The 21,498-nt window shown below is 42.0% G+C and overlaps 1 protein-coding gene across 14 annotated transcripts in view; it reads left to right on the top strand.

Moving 5' to 3' along the window:
- The window catches only part of ESCO1 (establishment of sister chromatid cohesion N-acetyltransferase 1), a 74,295-nt gene that overhangs the window by 18,031 nt on the left and 34,766 nt on the right, over positions 1 to 21,498 (top strand). For all 14 annotated transcript variants that reach the window (XR_012427273.1, XR_012427274.1, XR_012427272.1 and 11 more), the window contains exons 3-7: positions 6,906 to 7,008; positions 7,250 to 9,367; positions 15,390 to 15,504; positions 17,572 to 17,632; positions 19,325 to 19,439. Coding sequence is in view for 9 of the 14 variants with exons in the window: in XM_015440120.4 (XP_015295606.3) it covers positions 7,838 to 9,367; positions 15,390 to 15,504; positions 17,572 to 17,632; positions 19,325 to 19,439 (1,821 nt within the window). In the remaining 5 variants the exon portion in view is untranslated. The remainder of the gene's footprint in view (positions 1 to 6,905; positions 7,009 to 7,249; positions 9,368 to 15,389; positions 15,505 to 17,571; positions 17,633 to 19,324; positions 19,440 to 21,498) is intronic.

Consider the following 21,498-nt stretch of genomic DNA (forward strand, 5'->3'; position numbering starts at 1 on the left):
TTTTTTTTTGAGACGGAGTCTCGCTCTGTCACCCAGGCTGGAGTGCAGTGGCCGGATCTCAGCTCACTGCAAGCTCTGCCTCCCAGGTTCACGCCATTCTCCTGCCTCAGCCTCCCGAGTAGCTGGGACTACAGGCGCCTGCCACCTCGCCCGGCTAAGTTTTTGTATTTTTAGTAGAGACAGGGTTTCACTGTGTTACCCAGGATGGTCTCGATCTCCTGACCTCGTGATCCGCCCGTCTCGGCCTCCCAAAGTGCTGGGATTACAGGCTTGAGCCACCGCGCCCGGCCTATTTATTTGTTTTTTGAGATGGAGTCTTGCTCTGTCGCCCAGGCTGGAGTGCAATGGTGCCATCTCACCTCACTGCAACCTCTGCCTCCTGGGTTCAAGCAATTCTCCTGCCTCAGCCTCATGAGTATCTGGCATTACAGGCGCCCACCACCATGCCCAGCTAATTTTGTATTTCAGGCCTGTTTTTAGAATCTGTTTTGTTCTGTTAATCTCTACAAATTGGTATGTTGGAACTAAACTGTTAAATATTACAGCTAAGTGTATTTTAATATCAGTGTAAATCTCCCTTTTTTTTTGTTTTTTGAGACGGATTCTCGCTCTGTCGCCCAGGCTGGAGTGCAGTGGCGCGATCTCGGCTCACTGCAAGCTCCACCTCCTGGGTTGACGTCACTCTCCTGCCTCACTGCCTCAGCCTCCCTAGCAGCTGGGACTACAGGCGCCCGCCACCACGCCCAGCTATTTTTTTTGTATTTTTAGTAGTTGCTGGGTTTCACCATGTTAGCCAGGATGGTGTTGATCTCCTGACCTTGTGACCAGCCCGCCTTGGCCTCCCAAAGTGCTGGGATTACAGGCGTGAGCCACTGCGCCCAGCCTACCATGTTATTTTTTAAGTTGATTTTTGTGTGTGCTTGTGTACGTTTGTGCATGTCTGTGTACGTTTGTGCATGTCTGTGTATTGCTATAAATGGCATGTGGTATTTTCTATTATGTATTTCATCTTATTCTTTAGATAGTTAGAGCTTTGCTTGCTGAATTTAATGGAAGACTTGTGCAATTCCATAAAGCATGATACTTGATTTTGGTTTATGCATTCTGAAACCTGAAAAATATATTTGAAAATATCCTCAGTTCATTAACTGCCAGGTCATTCCTTTTATTGGCATGAGTAGACAATCAAGAGTGACTGTATATCTGTATTATCAATAGTGATTCTTGGCCGGGTGTGGTGGCTCATGCCTGTAATCCTAGCACTTTTTTTTGGGAGGCTGAGGCAGGCAGATTGCCTGAGCTCAGGAGGTCGAGACCAGCCTGGGCAACACCGTGAAACCCTGTCTCTACTAAAATACAAAAAATTAGCTGGGCGTGAGTAAAAAATTACTCACAGAAAGTAATTCTTTTTTTTTTTTTTTTTTTTGAGATGGAGTTTCGCTCTTGTTGCCCAGGCTGGAGTGCAATGGCACGATCTCAGCTTACCGCAACCTCCGCCTCCTGGGTTCAGGAGATTCTTCTGCCTCAGCCTCCCGAGTAGCTGGGATTACAGGTATGCGCCACCATGCCCAGCTAATTTTGTATTTTTAGTAGAGATGGGGTTCCTCCATGTTGGTCAGGCTAGTCTCGAACTCCTGACCTCAGGTGATCCGCCTGCCTTGGCCTCCCAAGGTGCTGGGATTACAGGTATGAGCCACCACGCCTGGCCAATAGTAATTCTTTTTAAAAAATTCCTTTAACTTATTTATACTTATATTTATTCATATAAACTTCAGTAACTACACACGTGCAGTCTCTTTTTTTTGTTTGGTTTCTGAACTCCCTCCTTTTTTTTTTGTTTTAACACTTTTTTTTTTTGGTGCACATTCTCTTGTAGACCCCAGAGGAATATGTTTGGGAGTTAAATTTTTTGACACCCTGCATATCTGAAAATTATCTAGACTCCACACTTAATTGGGCATTGAATTCTACTTGGGACATAATTTTTCTTCAGCATTTTGAATAATTTTCCCATTATCTTGCTTCCAGTGTTGCTGTGGAAGGTTTGTTGTAATTCTGATCTTAATCATCTACAGAGTGGTCAGGATTCTTCCCCCTCTAGAAATTTGAGAGCCATCTTTTTATCCTTATGATAGGTTTTTTAAAAATTAAAAAGTTTTTTTCCTCTTTGCCAGCAGAAACATAGAAAGACTGAAAAAAATTTTTTTGGGCTGGGCGTGGTGACTCATGCCTGTAATCCCAGCACTTTGGGAAGCCGAGGCAGTTGGATTACCTGAGGTCAGGAGTTCGAGACCAGCCTGACCAATACACTGAAACCCCATCTTTACTAAAAATACAAAAACATTAGCCAGGTGTGGTGGCACATGCCTGTAATCCCAGCTACTCAGGAGGCTAAGGCAGGAGAATTGCTTGACCCCGGGAGACAGAGGTTGCGGTGAGCCAAGATTGTGCCACTGCACTCCAGCCTGAGCAACAGAGCGAGACTCCATCTCAAAAAATAAAATAAAATAAAAAATAAATAAATAAATTTTTTTCATCCGTTGTTCTAGGTACTCTTAGGTCCCCTCCCTGCTTTGTGTGTGTGTGTGTGTGTGTGTGTGTCAGAATCTCACTCTGTTTCCCAGGCTGGAGTACATTGAGTGGCATGATCTCAGCTCACTGCAACCTCTGCCTCCTTGGTTCAAGCAATTTTCCTGCCTCAGCCTCCCGAGTAGCTGGGATTACAGGTGCCTGCCTCCATGCTCAGCTAATTTTTTTGTATTTTTAGTAGAGACAGGGTTTCACCATGTTGGCCAGGCTGGTCTTGAACTCCTGACTTCATGATTCACCTGCCTTGGCCTCCCAAAGTGCTGGGATTACAGGCGTGAGCCACTATGCCTGGCCCCATTTTTTTGTTTTTGTTTTTTAAAGAGATGGTGTCTTTGTCACTCAGTCTGGAGTGCAGTGGCATGATCATAGTTCACCGCAGCCTCAGACTCCAGAGCTCATGTCATCCTCCTGCCTCAGCCTCCTGAGTAGCTGGGCCTGTCTGTAGGCATGTGCTACCATGCTCAGCTTATTGGAACATTTTTTTGGCCAGGTACAGTGGCTCATGCCTGTAATCCTAGCAGTTTGGGAGGCCAAAGTGGGTGGATCACTTGAAGTCAGGAGTTTGGGACCAGCTTGGCCAACATGGTGAAACTCCATCTCTACTAAAAATACAAAAAAGGCCAGGCGCAGTGGCTCATGCCTGTAATTGCAGCACTTTGGGAGGCTGAGGCAGGCAGATCATGAGGTCAGGAGTTCGGGACCAGCCTGGCCAACATGGCAAAACCTGATCTCTACTAAAAATACAGAAAAATTAGCCGGTCGTGGTGGCAGGCATGTGCCTGTAATCCCAGCTACTCAGGAGGCTGAGGCAGGAGAATCACTTGAACCCAGGAGGTGGAGGTTGTAGTAAGCCGAGATTGTGCCACTGCACTCCAGCTGGGGCAACAGAGTGAGACTCCATCTTGGTGGGAAGCAGAGGAAAGTAGCCAGGTGGTGTGGTGCATGCCTGTAGTTCCAGCTGCTTAGGAGGCTAAGGCACGAGAATTGCTTGAACTCGGGAGGTGGAGGTTGCAGTGAGCTGAAATTGTGCCACTGCATTCTATCCTGGACAACAAAGCAAGACTCTGTCTCAAAAAAACATTTTTTTTCTTTTCTTTCTTTTTTTTTTTTTTTTTTTTTTGTGGTAGATCTTGCTCTGTTACTCAGACTGGTCTGGAACTCTTGGCCTCAAGTGATCCTCCTGCCTCAGCTTCCCAGAGTAGCTGGGATTGTAGACATGCCACTGCACCTGGCAATCTTGGCCCTTTTAATCTGGAAACTCATGTCATTCAGGTCTAGGAAAATTTCTTGAGTTCTTGAATTTTTTTTTTTTCCCCAGTGCTTTTTTTCTCTTCCCTGAAAGGTCCAGTTAATGGCCTGTTGGACCTCATGGCTTGTCCTCTCGTTTTCCTATTTTTTTCCTCCCATGTGCCATCTTAGTCGTTTTGATGTACTTTATAGGAGAGCTCCTTATCTTTACCTTCTGATGTGTCTGTTGACTTTTTCATTTTTTTCTATAGTGTTTTTAATTTTCAAGAGTTCTTTTTTGTATGCTGTTCTTGTATATCTGTTTCATGACAAATTAGCTTATTTTTAGTTTTTGTCTCTAATTTTTTCTTCAAAGCTACTTTTTTCCTGTTTTTTCTTCGTATGAAGGTTTTTCTTGTGTTTGTGGTGATTCTTGTTTAACTGCTCATGGTTAAAAGTGATTGGAAATTGTGTGTATTTGGATGGTAGAGTGGCGGGTAGACTCCTGACTATAGGGTGTGTGTTTGTGTTTGTGTCTTAGTGATTATAGGTAGACGTTATCAGTATTTTTAGGTATTTTCTCTAGGGCTTGCCAAATTCGGTAGTACTCATCTTCAGAACATAATATTTCCGTTTCCTTAGTAGAAGGTGTATGCTTGGAGCCTCTAGGAGCTATCCTCTAGGAGCCTTGGTGAGTAGGCAAAGAGGGTTTTGAATGTACAGGGTGAGTTTCAGCAATTGGTGTGTATATTCCTATTTATTTCTTCTGTTATCGATATGATACTTCCATCCTCAACTGTGCATCCTCAACTGTGTTGAGCCTGCAGACCTTCTGTTTCACTCCTAGAGATTTATACCTCTAGTCTTCTGAGTGCTAGTAGTGGGAATGGCAATCTGGGAGTCTCTCTGCTTTTTTCTTTTTTTGTGTGTGGAATGGAGTCTAGCTCTGTCGCCCAGGCTAGAGTGCAGTGGTTCGATCTCGGCGCACTGCAAGCTCCGCCTCCCAGATTCAAGCAATTCTCCTGCCTCAGCCTCCCCAGTAGCTGGTACTACAGGCGCATGCCACCACGCCAAGCTAAGTTTTTGTATTTTTAGTAGAGACGGGGTTTCACCGTGTTAGCCAGGATGGTCTTGACCTCCTGACCTTGTGATCTACCTGCCTCAGCCTCCCAAAGTGCTGGGATTACAGGTGTGAGCCACCACGCCTAGCCTGTTTTTTTGTTTTTTGTTTTTTGTTTTGTTTGTTTTTTTTTTTTTTTAAAGACGGAGTCTCTTGTTGTCCAGGGTGGAGTGCAATGGCACAATCTGAGTTCACTGCAGCCTCTGCCTCCCAGGTTCAAGTGATTCTCCTGCCTGAGCCTCCTGAGTAACTGGTATCACAGGCATGCAGCACTACGCCCAGCTAATTTTTTTGTATTTTTAGTAGAGATAGGGTTTCACTGTGTTGGCCAGGCTAGTCTTGAGCTCCTGGCCACAAGTGATTCGCCTGCCTCGACCTCCCAAATTGCTGGGATTACAGGCGTGAGCCACTGTGCCCAGCCCTATCTGCTTTTTTGAGTTCCATTTTCTTGTTTTTTTGAGACAAGAGTCTTGCTCTGTCGCCCAGGCTGGAGTGCAGTGGCACGATCTCAGCTCACTGCAACCTCTGCCTCCGGGTTCAGGTGATTCTCCTGCTTCAGCCTCCCAAGTAGCTGGGATTACAGGCACCCACCACCACGCCCGGCTAATTTTTGTATTTTTAGTAGAGTTTCACCGTCTTGGCCAGGCTGGTCTTGAACTCCTAACCTCGTGATCCACCTGCCTTGGCCTCCCAAAATGCTAGGATTACAGGTGTTAGCCACCGTGCCTGGCCTTTTGAGTCCCATTTTTATCCCCATCTCTGTGGAGTCTGATACTGCCAATTCCTGAGTCTTGGGGTATAAATAGATCTTCTCAGCTTTCCACATTTCTACCTGAAGATTCAGGTTTTCTTGAGTCTACTAAGTCAGTTATTTATCCTTCTCTGTAGCATCTGTACTTCTAATTTTTTTTTTTTTTTTTTTTTTTTTTGAGACGGAGTCTCGCTCTGTCGCCCGGGCTGGAGTGCAGTGGCCGGATCTCAGCTCACTGCAAGCTCCACCTCCCGGGTTTTTACGCCATTCTCCTGGCTCAGCCTCCCGAGTAGCTGGGACTACAGGCGCCCGCCACCTCGCCCGGCTAGTTTTTTGTATTTTTTAGTAGAGATGGGGTTTCACCGCGTTAGCCAGGATGGTCTCGAACTCCTGACCTCGTGATACACCCATCTCGGCCTCCCAAAGTGCTGGGATTACAGGCTTGAGCCACCGCGCCCGGCCTGTCTTGGCTTTTTATTTACTTATTTTTAGAGATGGGGTCTCACTCTTTTGTCCAGGTTGGAGTGCACTGGCATGATTATAGCTTACTGCAACCTTCAACTCTTGGGCTCAAACAATCCTCCTGTCTCAGTCTCCCAAGTAACCTGGATTGTGGGTGCATGCCACAATGCCTGGCCAATTTTTAATTTTTGTGGAGACAGAATCTTGCTGTGTTTTCCAGGCTGGTCACAAACTCTAGGCTTTAAGCGATCCTTCTTCCTCAGCCTCTGGAGTTGCTAGGATTACAGGTGTGAGCCACCACAACTGGGTCTTGTTTTAGTTCCTCTATTGCTTTTTTTTCCAGTAGGGTTTGAATGGGAATAGAGGTAAATGTGTGTGCTTAAATCTTCCTCCTTTGACTGTATTTCAGTCTTTTTCTATGTATATAGTTATCTATGTGCATTGGTTTTTCCCCCACGTAGGATTTTACTTTATTGGTTTACCCCATTTTATGCTTATATTATGAATTGTTTTTCGTCTTTTAAAACTTTTTTTTCACAATATAAATGAATGCTTCCTAGTCCATTGGCTGCATATAGTTGACTGCAAATTAGAAATACTAAAATTAAATGCTCTGTGTAATGTGAGCTCTGAGGAAATAATGACTAATGGTAGGACAGGATGAAATTATGGAGTGTTATATTTGATGAGAGCTGAATGGATGATTACATCTTTCCTTTGTCCTTTTAAACATTAAAAAAGCCCTTTTTCTTTCAGGTGCTGTGTAATGTGTTAAGAGCATATTATAAGGAATGGTTTTGTCTAATTTTCATGAGTTATGGTGGCTGAGACATCGAGTCTATGTTGTGGGGCAAAAACTGTAAGTAAACCTCAAGGAATACACTGATTTTCAACTATTCTATGCTTATATAAGGCAAGTTATTGATTATTCATAGGAATATACTTGGGATACTTCGTTCTGTTAGCCTTAAGGGTACAGACTAGGTATTTCAAAAGGAGGAGTTAGATTTAATTTAAATCAAGGTTATTTCTGTGTAGTATTAGCATTGCCATATTTCATGGATTGTACAAAACTTTATTTTTGTTTTTTAATTTTTCAGAAATGGCAGCACAAAAGGAAATCTATATTAATAGAATATTTTATTGAACAAAGGAGGTTAGATAAGAACTGCAAACCAACAGACTCAGCAAACAAGGAAAGAAACGTGTTAGCCATAAGACATGTTTCAAGTGAATCGAAGTCCAATAACGGTAGACTTCAGAAGAAAAAAGTTTTCAAAAATTTTATCAAAACAGGTCACTGATAAATAACTCCCCAGTAATAGGGCTAGGCCAGAAACCAAAATTAATTAAAAAATTAACAGAACAGTTCGAACCTGAATTAAATTTCTTTTCATAAAAAAACTTGTTAAAAAATCAAATTAAATTTTCCTCAAATTTTTATTACCTTGTCCAAAGTAAAGCAAGTATCTTTTAGCATTCATGCCAGCTTTTCTCATGTTCTAGGAATGACAGAAACCTTACTTGAAGCAAACTAGTATTTTTGTTGAAAATGTGTATCAGCATCAGTTAAAGTTGATTTTTCATACCTGCTCCTCAGTAATAATACTAGCTAATCAGCATTCACGCCTACCAGGACACAAAAATCCTCTTCAAAATTACACAGAAAAGAAAGTCATTACTCAGGAATGATGTCCATTCAGGAGAAATCAAAAGAGAATTCCTCCAAAGTTACTAAAAAAAGTGAAGATAAGAATTCAGAAACAGAAATTCAGGATTCTCAAAAGAATCTAGCAAAAAAATCAGGTCCAAAGGAGACTACAAAATCACAGGCTAAATCTTCCAGTGAAAGTAAAATAAATCAGCCAGAATTGGAAACACGCATGAGTACAAGGTCATCAAAGGCAGCGTTTACTGATAAAGCTACCAAATCCATTAATAAAAATACAGTGACTGTGAGGGGACATTCACAAGAATCTACAAAAAAGAAATTATCTCAGAAAAAATTCGTGCATGAAAACCCTAAAGCAAATGAACAGCTTAACCGGAGATCACAAAGGCTACAACAGTTAACAGAGGTTTCAAGAAGGTCTTTACGCAGTAGAGAAATTCAGGGTCAAGTTCAAGCAGTTAAACAGAGTTTGCCACCAACTAAAAAAGAGCAGTGTAGCAGTATTCAGAGTAAATCTAGTAAAACAAGTCAGAAACATGTGAAGAGAAAAGTACTGGAAGTAAAGTCTGACTCTAAAGAAGATGAACATCTAGTAATTAATGAAGTAATAGATTCCCCCAAAGGGAAAAAACGCAAGGTAGAACATCAGACAGCTTGTGCTTGTAGTTCTCGGTGTGTACAAGGATCTGAAAAGTGTCCTCAGAAGACTACTAGAAAAGAAGAAGTGAAACCTGTGCCTGTACCTTCTGAGGTGAAAAGATCAAAAATGGCTGCTTCAGTGGTCTCGAAAAGGAATGAGATAAAGAAGTCGGTTCATACACAAGTGAATACTAACACAACACTCCCAAAAAGTCCACAGCCATCAGTGCCTGAACAAAGTGATAATGACCTGGAGCAAGCAGGAAAGAGCAAACGAGGTAGTATTCTCCAGCTCTGTGAAGAAATTGCTGGTGAAATTGAGTCAGATAATGTAGAGGTGAAAAAGGAATCTTCACAAATGGAAAGTGTAAAGGAAGAAAAGCCCACGGAAATAAAATTGGAAGAGACCAGTGTTGAAAGACAAATACTTCATCAGAAGGAAACAAATCAGGATGTGCAATGTAATCGTTTTTTCCCAAGTAGAAAAACAAAGCCCGTGAAATGTATACTAAATGGAATAAATAGTTCAGCCAAGAAGAACTCCAACTGGACTAAAATTAAACTCTCAAAATTTAACTCTGTGCAGCACAATAAGTTGGACTCTCAAGTTTCCCCTAAATTAGGCTTATTACGAACCAGTTTTTCACCACCAGCTTTAGAAATGCATCATCCAATGACTCAAAGTACATTTTTAGGGACAAAGCCACATGATGGAAATATAAGTTGCCAGCAGGAAGAAATGAAAGAAACTAATTCTCAAGAAGTGAAAATTAATGATATTACAGTAGAAATTAATAAAACCACAGAAAGGGCTCCTGAAAATTGTCATTTGGCTAATGAGATAAAACCTTCTGACCCACCATTGGATAATCAGATGAAACATTCTTTTGATTCAGCATCAAATAAGGTAATCTGTTTTTATTATGCACAATAGAGGTGCCTAAATATTTTCTGTAAGAAATGTCTATAACATTTTAGCATAAGAATCAAGTCATAAAAGTTTGAAGAGTCATTTGTTAAGGTCTCCTGTTAAGTTGTTAGCGAGAGTTTTATTAACCCAGTCTTGTTGTGATAGAACTTTAGATGTCTCACATTTACTTGGGGTGCTTCTCATTGTTTCCTCGTTTTTACTCTTCATTTTTATTTTATGTAAGCATAAGCCTGGTGAATTCCAGCTTTTCTTTAAAATTTAACACACTGATTTTCCTATTAATTATAACCATAGAAGGTACATTTCTTTTTTTTTTTTTTGAGACTGAGTCTGGCTCTGTCGCCCAGGCTGGAGTGCAGTGGCCAGATCTCAGCTCACTGCAAGCTCCGCCTCCCAGGTTTACGCCATTCTCCTGCCTCAGCCTCCCGAGTAGCTGGGACCACAGGCGCCCGCCACTTCGCCCGGCTAGTTTTTTTTTTGTATTTTTTAGTAGAGATGGGGTTTCACCGTGTTAGCCAGGATGGTCTCGATCTCCTGACCTCGTGATCCGCCCGTCTCGGCCTCCCAAAGTGCTGGGATTACAGGCTTGAGCCACCGCGCCCGGCCTGAAAGTACATTTCTTAGGGACTACTTTTTTTTTTTTTTTTTTGAGATGGAGTTTCGCTCTTGTTCCCCAAGCTGACGTGCAATGGCGCGATCTCAGCTCACTGCATCCTCCGCCTCCCTCATTCAAGCCATTCTCCAGCCTCACCCTCCTGAGTAGCTGGGATTACAGGCATGCACCACCATACCTGACTGATTTTGCATTTTTAGTAGAGAAGGGGGTTTCTCCATGTTGATCAGGCTGGTCTCGAACTCCTGACCTCAGGTGATCCATCCGCCTTGGCCTCCCAAAGTGCTGGGATTACAGGCGTGAGCCACTGCACCTGGCCTTTAGGGACTACTTTTGACCTAAATATTAAAATTAATTTCAACTAGGACTAAACAGCCTTTTTTCCTACTGGATATAACTTAAAAGTTAAATGTCTTTAAGGAGATGACTTGTGTGGCTGTTTTGAATAGTTGGCAAGTAGAATGTCTGAGAGGTATAAATAATTCAGTCTTCAGCCTAAGAATAAAATTGTAGTGGCCAAGACTCTGAAATGGAAAAGTAAATTGAAAACCAGAATCTTGTATCTGGAATAAATTTTGATTATCTAAGAAAGTAGTTTTAAACTTTATGAAAGCAGCTGAGCCCTTTTCTTTTTAAAATAAATCATATGTAGGCTACTAATACATAAAACCAATAAGCAGAAATTTTATATGCATAGAACCCTGAAACTCTAACATAGATCTCACTCATTTATTTGTACTATTTAATTTTATAATGAGAAAACTTGAGAATGGAATATGATTTAGGCAACTTGTTTGGTGGCACAAATAGAATTAGGATCCAGGTGTTCTAATTCTTAGCCCAGCATTCTTTCTAAAACAGCATACTCTGAACATTAGAAATCATTTGAGCAAAAAAAGTCATCATGAATAGAGAAAAAAGTCAAATTACTTCAAAGTTTTGCAAGTGATTTAAAGTTCTCTTTTGAGACATTTTGTCTAGGAGCAAATGTGAGTTAGGAGTCTGGGCTTTATTCCAGAAGCCATGAAAATAGATCAGTGTCTATTATTTTTCTTAAAGGGAGAAGACACCATATTATACTCTCAGATTTTATTTTCTGTATAGATAGGAATGCAAGCATCAATTAAAAGATGATTGTTCAGAGAGATTTTACCAGTCAGTGATAGTAATTAGAAATAAGTAGTGAGTTGTAGTGTGAGTAATAAGTGTGGCTTCTTGCAGAGATGTAGTGGCTTTTTATGGATTGTGTCTCCAGATACAGTTGTAGAGTGTGTCTTCTAACTCCTTGCTGCATAAATGCTTGTTAGAACTCAGAAGGCAGACAGTTTATGGAGAGTATATTGATGGATATGAAATCTAATTCATTCCTTTGTAGTAAACTGTGCTAGAATAAAGATGCTTACGTAGACCACATTATTTTGACCTTAGATAACATTGCCTTTACTGAAAGATACTTTGAATTTATGCAGCCCCTCTGTTTGGAGGAACATTATAAGAAACCATCCTGCTGGGCGTGGTGGCTCATGCCTGTAATCCCAGCACTTTTGGGAGGCTAAGGCTGTTGGATCACCTGAGGTCAGGAGTTCGAGACTAGCCTGGACAACATGGTGAAACCCCATCTCTACTAAAAATACAAAAAATTAGCTGGGTGTGGTGGTGCGCACCTGTAATCCCAGCTACTCAGGAGGCTGAGGCAGAAGAATCATTTGAACCTGGGAGGCAGAGGCTGCAGTAAGCTGAGATCACGCCGCTATACTCCAGCCTGGGTGACAGAGTGAGACTCTGTCTCCAGAAAAAAAAAAAAAAAAAAATCTGAAGTAACTTGTTGCTATGTTAAAAATCTTATGGTTTGAAATTCTAGAATATTGCAAACATTTAGAATATAGCAGAGATTAACATTACTCTCATATGTCTACCACCCAGATTTGACAAAAGTTAACATTTAAAAAACATTACTAAAAATCCTTTAAAGTTACAAAAGGTACATTACAGGTGTAGTTGAAGACTGCAACTCTTTTTTTTTTTGAGACAGTCTCACTCTGTCGCCCAGGCTAGAGTGCAGTGGTGCATCTCGGCTCACTGCAAGCTCCACCTCCTGGGTTCACGCCATTCTGCTGCCTCATCCTCCCAAGTAGCTGAGACTACAGGTGCCCGCCACCATGCTGGGCTAATTTTTTGTATTTTTAGTAGAGACGGGGTTTCACTGTATTAGCCAGGATAGTCTCGATCTCCAGACCTTGTGATCCACCCAACTCGGCCTCCCAAAGTGCTGGGATTACAGGCATGAGCCACCGCGCCTGGCCAAAGACTGCAACTCTTTATTCCATTTACCTGACTCCCCATAGTTAAATGTGCTCCTAAAGTGGATGTAGATCTTTTCAGTTTTTATTTCTGTGATTTTATGTGTGTATAAATTCATAAAGAATACTTAGCTTGCTTTGTGTTTCAGTGTTTTACAAAAATACTAACATACATATTTTTGTAACTTGACTTTGTGTAATCAACATTATATTAGATGCTTATTGATACATGAGTATTTTTAAAACTGTATAGGAATATACCACAAGTTTATCTTTTCCTTTATGAAAAGACTTTCAGCTTGGGTCAGGCATTTTGGGAGGTTGAGGTGGAAGGATCTCTTGAGCCGAGGAGTTTTAGACCAGTTTGAGCAACATGGTGAGACTCCATCTCTACAAAATAATTTAAAAATTATCTAGGAGTGGTAGTGTGTGCCTGTGGGCCCAGCTACTTGGGAAGCTGAGGCAGGAGGACTTCTTGAGCCCAGGAGGTTGAGGCTGCAGCGAGCTGTGATCATTTCACTGCATTCTAGTCTGGGTGACAGGGTGAGACTCTATCTCAAAAGAAAAAGAAGACTTTCACCATTCAGATTGTTTCCAATTATTTTTCGCTAATCTCAACATTTTGACCACTGTCACAGAGTGATCAGGAAATGTGACCATATTGGTTCAGGACATATTTGAGTGCCTGCTATGTTCAAGGTGCTGTGCTAGGGCTATAGAACATGGGTAGGTTTCCTGCCCTTAAGGAGTTTCCATTTCCGTTTCCCTGAGATAGCCACTGTTGATGGAGTTTTAAGTATTTTTTTCTTTTTTGAGACGGAGTCTTGCTCTGTAGCCAGGGTGGAGTGCAGTGGTGTGATCTTGGCTCACTCTGTCCTCTGCCTCCCGGGTTCAAGCGATTCTCTTGCCTCAGCCTCATGAGTAACTGGGACCGCCACCACACCCAGCTAATATTTTTTTTTGAGATGAAGTCTCATTCTTATCTCCCAGGCTGGAGTGCAGTGGCGTGATCTCAGCTCACTGCAACCTCTGCTTCTCGGGTTGAAGTGATTCTCCTGCCTCAGCCTCCCAAGTAGCTGGGATTACAGGCGCCTGCCACCATGCCTGGCTTATTTTTGTATTTTTAGTAGAGATGGGGTTTCACCATGTTGGCAAGGCTGGCCTCGAACTCCTGACCTCAGGTGATCCGCCTGCCTGGGCCTCCCAAAATGCTGGGATTACAGGCGTGAGCCACCATACCCAGCCCCATGCTCAGCTAATTTTTTGATATTTTTAGTAGAGATGGGGTTTCACCGTGTTGGCAAGGCTGGCCTCGAACTCCTGACCTCAGGTGATCCGCCTGCCTGGGCCTCCCAAAGTGCTAGGATTACAGGCGTGAGCCACCATACCCAGCCCCATGCTCAGCTAATTTTTTGATATTTTTAGTAGAGACAGAGTCTCCCCATGTTGGCCAGGATGGTCTCGATCCCTTGACCTCATAATCCACCCGCCTCGGCCTCCCAAAAGTGCTGGGATTACAGGCGTGAGCCATCATGCCCAGCCTGAAGCATTTTCTTTTTTTATTTACTAATTGAGTATCTGCTTTGGCAAGGTTCTGAATTAGAGGCTATTGGGAATAAAAAGGTAAATATAATATGGTTGTTGCTTTTAAGATTTATAGGTAAGTCAGACACAAATCACTGATTGAAAATAAAAAGTGATAAGCACATGAAAGAGATTTAGACAAAGTAGATGAAGAACAGGTAGAGAAGACTGGGAAAGGCTTTATGGAAGAGGAGCAATGAGTTGAATTTATACAGGGGGAAAGGTATTCTGGATCAACACTATCCAGTAGGAATATAAGTGAGCCACATACCAGATAATTTAAAATTATCTGGTAGCCACATTAACAGAGTAAAGAGAAATAGATCAAATTGATTTTAGTATCTTTTTTTTTTTTTTTTTTTGAGACGGAGTCTCGCTCTGTTGCCCAGGCTGGAGTGCAGTGGCCGGATCTCAGCTCACTGCAAGCTCCGCCTCCCGGGTTTGCGCCATTCTCCTGCCTCAGCCTCCTGAGTAGCTGGGACTACAGGCGCCCGCCACCTCGCCCGGCTAGTTTTTTGTATTTTTTAGTAGAGACGGGGTTTCACTGTGTTAGCCAGGATGGTCTCGATCTCCTGACCTCGTGATCCGCCCGTCTCGGCCTCCCAAAGTGCTGGGATTACAGGCTTGAGCCACCGCGCCCGGCCTGATTTTAGTATCTTTTATTTAACCTGTCTGTTTTTTTTTTTTTTGGAGATGGAGTCTAACTTTGTCGCCCAGGCTGGAGTGCAGTGGCACTATCCTGGCTCACTGCAACCTCTGCCTCCCGGGTTCAAGTGGTTCTCCTGCCTCAGCCTCCCGAGCAGCTGGGATTACACGTGCCTGCCATCATGCCCAGCTAATTTTTGTATTTTTAGTAGAGACGAGGTTTCACTGTTGGTCACTGTTGGTCAGGCTGGTCTCGAACTCATGACCTCAAGTGATCCACCCACCCCGACCTCCCAAAGTGCTGGGATTACAGGCATGAGCCACTGTGCCCGGCCGGGTGCTTAAGTTTTCAAAATCTGGTGTGATTTATGCTGTCAGCACATCTCAAGTGATACCACATTTTAAGTGCTCACTAGTTAGACGTGGGAGTGATGACCATATTGGACATTATAGTCTAGACAGACAAAACTTGGAAAAAAGGTATAGAGCCAGGAAACTATTGAATATATATGTGGGAGAGGTATTTCCTTTTTTTGAGATAGGGTCTCACTATGTTGTCCAGACTGGCTTCAAACCCCTGGGCCTAAGCGATCCTCCCCTCTTAGTGAGCCTTCTTAGTAGCTGGGACAACAGGCATGTACTGCTGTACCTTGTTTTTAAATTTAGCATGAAGGGTAATAATGGGCTCTGATGCTGAGAGGGTAGCTTGTAGCAAGATCATGGGGAGACTTCATGTCTATATGAATTACTCCAAATAAAAAGTATCTTAAATTTTTTTAGTATGCTAGAATTTACTGAAAGTGTATTTAGATAAAACGCAAAGTTGATGTAAAAATTTTGAATTATGTGTGTTCAGAATTTCAGCCAATGTTTGGAATCCAAGCTAGAAAACAGTCCAGTGGAAAATGTTACTGTTGTTTCAACTCTGCTCAGTCAAGCAAAAATTGATACAGGAGAGAATAAATTTCCAGGTAATACTTTGGAAATATTATTTGGATTTTATAGTCTTCAGTGACGTTTTTGTCAGTATTACAGAAAATGTTATATACCAAATAGGGTTGTGACATTCTTTTTAACCATTGCTATATTTTTCATATATGTGATTATCATGACTATCACCCATAGTTTCAGAATTACTTCTGTTGATTGGTTTGTTTAAAGTACCTAAGTACTACCCTTTGACTCCCTACCAAAGTTTTTTTTTTTTAAGTTAACTTTTATATGTGACTTTCTTGAGAAGTGTTCCTTAGTGAATTGCATAAAATAGTGGTAGCAGCTTATTTCTTAAGTATTTTATTATTTGTGCTCTACCATTTCAGGTTCTTATCTTTAACCCTTATTTACTTAGTTTTCCATCTGAATGATCCTGTGTCTAAACTAAGGATTTAATAAATGCTACAAATTGTCCACTTGTATAAAAGCCTTTGTTTTGGAACCTTGTGAACTCTTTTTTATAATACATTATTTGGAAGTGGGCGTGGTGGCTCACACCTGTAATCTCAGCACTTTGGGAGGCCAAGGTGGGCAGATCACTTAAGACCTGGAGTTCAAGACCAGCCTGGCCAATGTGGTGAGACCCCCGTCTCTGTTTACTAAAAATACAAAAAATATTAGCCAGGCGTGGTGATGTATGCCTGGAATCTCAGCTATTTGAGAGGCTGAGTCAGGAGAATTGCTTGAACTTGGGAGGCAAAGGTGAGCCAAGATTGCACCACTGCATTCCACCCTGGGTGATGGAGCGAGACTGTCTCAAAAACAAAAAACTAAAAAAAAAAAAAAATAATTTGAACTGTTGGGTGAGGATTTGCTCACTTATATTGGATGAGACAGCAGAGGGTATAGAAAATAAATCTCTTAATTCCTATTGTTTGTTAAAGGAAAGGTATATTGCCGGGCGCGGTGGCTCAAGCCTGTAATCCCAGCACTTTGGGAGGCCGAGACGGGCGGATCACGAGGTCAGGAGATCGAGACCATCCTGGCTAACATGATGAAACCCCGTCTCTACTAAAAATACAAAAAACTAGCCGGGCGAGGTGGCAGGCACCTGTAGTCCCAGCTACTCGGGAGGCTGAGGCAGGAGAATGACGTGAACCTGGGAGGCAGAGCTTGCAGTGAGCTGAGATCCGGCCACTGCACTCCAGCCTGGGCGACAGAGCAAGACTCCGTCTCAAAAAAAAAAAAAAAAGGAAAGGTATATATGAAGCAAAATGTTGAGTTTGGATAATTACTGACATGATTTAACTTTTTCTCTGAGTTGGGGAAGAGAGAATGTAATATAAATATGAGAAATGCATTTATTCATTAGAAAATAAAATGGATTGCTTATTGCCTTTTTTTATTATTTTGACTAAAATTCCAGAGACCATCTTTTTTTTTTTTTTTTTTTTTTTTTCCTGAGGCGGAGTCTCACTCTGTCTCCCAGGCTGGAGTGCAGTGGCGTGATCTTGGCTCACTGCAACCTCTGCCTCCCAGGTTCGAGCAGTTTTCCTGCCTCAACCTCCCACGCAGCTGGGATTACAGGCACACATCACCACGCCCAGCTTATTTTGTATCTTTAGTAGAGACAGGGTTTCCCCATGTTGGGCAGACTGGTCTCGAACTCCTGACCTCAGGTGATCTGCCTGCCTTGCCCTCCCAAAGTGCTGGGATTACAGATGTGAGCCACTGTGCCCGGCGTCTTTTTTTTTTTTAGCAAGAAAATGTTTTCATTTATTTCTACTTAGGGATTGTATAATTATGCAGGCATTGAAACAATTTCGTTATTATTCGGTCCTAATAATTGTTAGTTAAATTAGAGACAAACTAATCTACCATTACATCTCTTTGCAGCTTTGTAGTCTGAGTATGGGACAGCCTTTCTGCCTTTTATCTGAAGAATAGTATCTAGGAAGGAGGTTCTAATTTTATCAGATGGTCTTTATTAAAAATAAGTCATGTAATGCATTGAAGGTTTTTTTTTCTTCATAATGATTTTATCCATTAGATGGAAAACTAATATAAAACTCAATACATAACCCACCTTCTTGATTAAATTACAGGTTCAGCTCCCCAACAGCAGAGTATTCTCAATAACCAGACATCTAAAAGCAGTGATAACAGGTAAGGTATTAATTAAATTTTAGAGCTTAAGGATTTTAACTTACAAGTTTTGAGTTTAGGGGATTCTTCCCTAAAAAGTTATGCTAGTAACCCTCAGTTTACCTACAGATTCTCTTTTTGTTACAACTTTTTCTATGCCTATACACACTGTTTACTATGGACATTTTTTCTACCTTACTACCTAATTTTTTTTTTTTTTTCGTAGTTGGAGTGCAGTGGCACAGTCACTGCAGCCTTGAACTCCTGGGCTCAAGTGATCCTTCTGCCCCAGCCTCCCATGTAGCTAGGACTATACGTGGCACCATACCTGGATAATTTTTTAAAAATTCTTTTCTTTAGAGACAAGGTCTTGCTATACTGCTCAGGCTGGTCTCGAACTCCTGGCCTCAAGTAATTCTCCCACCTCAGCCTCTCAATTCTCTGGGATTATAGGTGTGAGCCACAGTATCTGGCAGCTACCTTATTCTTCTAAATTCTGCATTAAATTTCATTGTGTGACCTTACCGTGGTTTAACAGTTCTGTACTTTATGAACATTTTGGATATTTCTGTTTCATTTCTATCCAGAAAAGACAAATCCTGTGATAAATACGTATATCTTTGCTTACTCGTGTGTCTGTATCTCATTGCCAGACTTTCCTCCAAAGTGATTGGGCCTGTCTAAATAGTGTTTGAGAATGCCCTTTTCCCTAGACTTCTAGAAATACTGGGTATTAGCAACATGTAAGCGTGTTTTAAGTAAGATTAAAAGCTTTTTGTTTTCTTTTTAATGTCAGAATTAAATAGATCTGACTGACTTTGCCTTTCGGATTAACAACAAATGGTATTTAGTACAAATTGGAATGACTTAGGTAGCTGAAACTATCAAACTTAAAAGCATGTTCAGACTATGGTAAGTGTTACAGTTTTTGTTTTTTTACTGAAAATTAGTAGTTTTCTTCCCCCTTTTTATTTTTTATTTTTATATTTTGAGACAGTCTCACTCTGTCGCCAGGCTGGAGTGCAGTGGCGTGATCTTGGCTCACTGCAACCTCAGCCTCCTGGGTTCAAGCAATTCTTTTGCCTCAGCCTCCCGAGTAGCTGGGACTACAGGTGCACGCTGCCACATCCGGCTTTTTTTTTTTTTTTTTAAGTACAGATGGGATTTCACCGTGTTGCCCAGGCTGGTCGCGAACTCCTGAGCTCAGGCAATGTGCCTGCCTCGGCCTCCCAAAATGCTGGGATTATAGGCATGAGCCACCGTGCCAGGCCTGCCCCTTGATTTTTTTTGAGACAGAGTCTCGCTCTGTCGCCCAGGCTGGAGTGCAGTGGCCGAATCTCAGCTCACTGCAAGCTCCCACTCCCGGGTTCACGCCATTCTCCTGCCTCAGCCTCCCAAGTAGCTGGGACTACAGGCGCCCGCCACCTCGCCCGGCTAGTTTTTTGTATTTTTTAGTAGAGACGGGGTTTCACTGTGTTAGCCAGGATGGTCTCGATCTCCTGACCTCGTGATCCGCCCGTCTCGGCCTCCCAAAGTGCTGGGATTACAGGCTTGAGCCACTGCGCCCGGCCAACCCCTTAATTTTTAAAAGGTTTTTCTCCCTCTCCTGAAGTTGAAATTTATCAGTGTTGTGTAGAAAATAAGTTATTTTTTCTCCTCCAATGATTTGAAATGACTTGGATCTGTAACATTTAGTAATTTTATTTTTTTAAGGGAGACTCCACGAAATCATTCTTTGCCTAAGTGTAATTCCCATTTGGAGATAACAATTCCAAAGGACTTGAAACTAAAAGAAGCAGAGAAAACTGATGAAAAACAGTTGATTATAGTAAGTATACAACTTGATCATTTTGGTGAATTGTTAGAACCATCTTAGTATATTTCGTGTTGCTGTAATACGATATCTGAGGTTGGTAATTTTTATAGAAAAGAGGTTTATTTGGCTTATGGTTCTATGGGCTGGCATCTGCATCTGTTGAGGGTCTCAGATTGCTTCAGCTTACGGATGAATGCCGAAAGGAAGTGAGCTCATGTGCAGAGAGACCACGTGGTAAGGGAGGAAGCAAGAGAGAGAAACCAAGGAAGCTAGCCTCTTTTTTTTTTTTTTTTTTTTTAAACCCTGTTCATTCCAGCAGGAGGGCATTAGAGGGCATTTACCTGTTTGTGTGGGATTCACCTCCATGACTCAAGCACATCTCACTAAGCCCAACCTCCAAACACTGTCACATTGTAGATCAAATTTCCCCATAAGTTTTGGTGGAGACAAATCAAATCTTGTCAAAATCATAGCAGCATTGTATTTATGCAAGGTTTTAAAGAATAAATTCATTCACTTTTGCCAAAGAGCCTTTTTGTCATAATAAATTTTATTATGAAAAATATTCCCATACCAGGCGCAGTGGCTCACACCTATAATCCCAGTACTTTGGGAGCCGAGGCGGGTGGATCACCTGAGGTTGGGAGTTTGAGACCAGCCTGGCCAACATGGTGAAATCCTATCTCTACTAAAAATACAAAAATTAGCCAGGCATGATGGCAGACTCCTGTAATCCCAGCTACTTGGGAATCTGAGGCAGGAGAGTTGCATGAACCTGGCAGGCGGAGGTTGCAGTGAGCTGAGATTGTGCCATTGCACTCCAGCCTGGGCAACAGAGCCAGATTGTGTCTCAGAAAAATATTCCTGGTGGCCGGGCGCGGTGGCTCAAGCCTATAATCGCAGCACTTTGGGAGGCCAAGATGGGTGGATCACGAGGTCAGGAGGTCGAGACCTTCCTGGCTAACATGGTGAAACCCCATCTCTACTAAAAAATACAAAAAACTAGCTGGGCGAGGTGGCGGGCACCTGTAGTCCCAGCTACTTGGGAGGCTGAGGCAGGAGAATGGCGTAAACCCGGGAGGCGCAGCTTGCAGTGAGCTGAGATTCAGCCACTGCACTCCAGCCTGGGTGACAGAGCGAGACTCCGTCTCAAAAAAAACAAAGAAAAAGAAAAATATTCCTGGTATTATTATAACCCCCTTCTTAAATAGTGACTCTGTCTTCTAACAATAATTGTTTTCATACTTCTAGTTTCGTAACAAATTATGATACTTTATTACACATCTGTTACTTTCTTAGATTTGTCATTTGATCACTACCTTCTTACAGTAGTTGATTTAAATCTTAAAATAACTTGGAATTTGTCTGGGCGCAGTGGCTCACGCCTGTAATCCCAGCACTTTGGGAGGCTGAGGCGGGTGGATCATGTGAGGTCAGTAGTTCGAGACCAGCCTGACCAATGTGGAGAAAGCCCATCTCTACTAAAAATACAAAATTAGCCGGGCATAATAACACATTCCTGTAATCCCAGCTACTTGGAAGGCTGAGAAAGGAGAATCCCTTGAACTTGGGAGGTGGAGGTTGTGGTTGCGGTAAGCTGAGATCACGCCATTGCACTCCAGCCTGGGCAACAAGAGCGATACTCCATCTCAAAAAAAAAAAAAAAAAGTAACATGGAACTTAATGTATAAAAGGATTTTAAATATCTGTATTGCAGAATACATTATTTTAAAATTACATTTTAAATTACAGGCAGATAAATTGGAAAAGAGATATTTTGATTGATTAAAAATCTAACTTGAAAGAGTGAATATAAAGAAATTAAGGCACCCAGAGTACTAGGAACATTTAATGTAGTTACAGTCAGCATAATCAGTAGAATTTTTTTTTTTTTTTTTTTTTTTTTTAAAAGATAGGGTCTCACTCTGTCACCCAGGCTAAAGTGCAATGGCATGATCACAGCTCACTGCAGCTTCAGCCTCCCAGGCTCAAGTGATCCCCTCACCTCAGCTGGCTGAATAGCTGGGACTAAAAGACATGCATCACTACACACAGCTAATTGTTAATTTTT

Source organism: Macaca fascicularis, chromosome 18, assembly GCF_037993035.2.
Source record: "Macaca fascicularis isolate 582-1 chromosome 18, T2T-MFA8v1.1".
Taxonomy (NCBI): Eukaryota; Metazoa; Chordata; class Mammalia; order Primates; family Cercopithecidae; genus Macaca; species Macaca fascicularis.